Below are 1,523 nucleotides of genomic sequence, written 5' to 3'. Positions count from 1 at the left end.
CATCCAGGAAGGGCGAGGACCAGGAAAAACGGAAATGGTTTCCTTTAATTTCGTCATGAAATCCATAAAAAACCCCGAGAACCTCCAGTCAATCCTTTGGGCCGGGGCCAAATCCTCTCCTGGGTTTGTTCCAGGGGAAGATCAGCGGGGATTTGAACCTTTCCTACCATCTCCGTCATCAGCGGGCCCAGATTTCCTTTTCCAGGACCCTTTTCTTCATCACTGAGCCAAAATTTCCTTTTCCAGGACTCTTTTATTCATTATTAAGCCTAAATTGCTTTTTCCAGGACCCTTTTATTCGTCATCAAGTTAAGTTTTCTTTTTCCAGGATGATTTTCTTCGTCACTGAGCTGAAATTTCCTTTTCTGGGGCTCTTATATTCATTATCAAACCTAAATTACTTTTTCCAGGACCCTTTTCTTCATCATTGGGCCCAGATTTCCTTTTCCAGGACCCTTTTCTTCGTCACTGAGCCAAAATTTCCTTTTCCAAGATTTTCTTCTTCGTCACTGAGCCAAAATTTCCTTTTCCGGGACCATTTTCTTTGCCATTGAGCCCAGATTTCCTTTTCTAGGACTCTTTTATTCATCACTGAGCTCAAATTTCCTTTTCCAGGACCCTTTTCTTCATCATCAAGCCAAGATTTCTTTTTCCAGGACCCTTTTCTTCGTCACTGAGCCTAAATTTCCTTTTCCAAGACTCTTTCATTCATTATTAAGCCTAAATTGCTTTTTCCAGAATTTATCAAACATCCAGAGGAGATAAGAGAGCTCTGGTGCTCAATCTGAGGAAAATCCAATATTTTTATTCAACAGCCCCAAAAAAGACTCAGCCACAAAAAACGCTGAAATTGGATATTTTATTTTATTTCATTGCAGAAGAGAATCCGACGTGCGCCTCGTTAACGCCGGGCGTTTTTAATTATAAAAATAAGCAAAGAAAATAACTCGCCTCTCTCTCCTTCCAAAGAGCCTTTACACGAAATCACCGAGTTTTACAAACATTTCGATAATAAATAAGGACATATTCCAGATATGCTCATTGTTTATTCCAGTATTCAGAAAAAAAAAGAAAAATAAAAAAAAATAAAAAAAAAATTCAAAAAAATCCCAGGACCACCTCTGTCAGGATGGGAGACAGTGAACATCTTCCAACATGAGCTATGACAGCAACCGTGTCCATGAACCTTCACCACAAGAGTTCAATTAGGATGTTTTCAGGAAAGGTGGGAAATAGTTTGATTACAGAAAGAACAATAAATTATTCCAAAAACCCTTGAACATATATCCTAAAGTCACCCTGGTTTCCAGAACAAAGACCTAGTTTAAAACTCACAAGCTCAGACTGAGGCAGTGTCCTCAGAAGGCGCTGCTGATGATAAAGTTCAGTTCCCACAAGTCCCATTTGGTCAATTTGTGCAGCTGCAGCAGGAAAGATGGGATTGAMAAATCCTGACATTTAATTCAAGTATTATTTTGTTACTGATAATACACAAGTCTTTAATTTATTTGTTGTTGTGAAAA

General features: G+C 38.7%; 1 protein-coding gene across 1 annotated transcript in view; it reads right to left on the bottom strand.

Annotated features, from left to right (window-relative positions):
* LOC130586854 (homeobox protein Nkx-2.5-like) overlaps window positions 1-179 on the bottom strand; it is a 13,740-nt gene extending 13,561 nt beyond the window's left edge. The window contains exon 1 of the mRNA XM_057387768.1: window positions 168-179. Coding sequence (XP_057243751.1) covers window positions 168-179 — 12 coding nt within the window. The remainder of the gene's footprint in view (window positions 1-167) is intronic.
* Between the last annotated feature and the right edge of the window lie 1,344 nt (window positions 180-1,523).

This window comes from Malurus melanocephalus, unplaced genomic scaffold (genome assembly GCF_030028575.1).
Source record: "Malurus melanocephalus ecotype Western Australia unplaced genomic scaffold, MMel_1.1 scaffold_1358, whole genome shotgun sequence".
NCBI lineage: Eukaryota > Metazoa > Chordata > Aves > Passeriformes > Maluridae > Malurus > Malurus melanocephalus.
The sequence above is the reverse complement of the archived record's forward strand: the minus strand, read 5'-3'. Positions and strand labels throughout refer to the sequence as shown.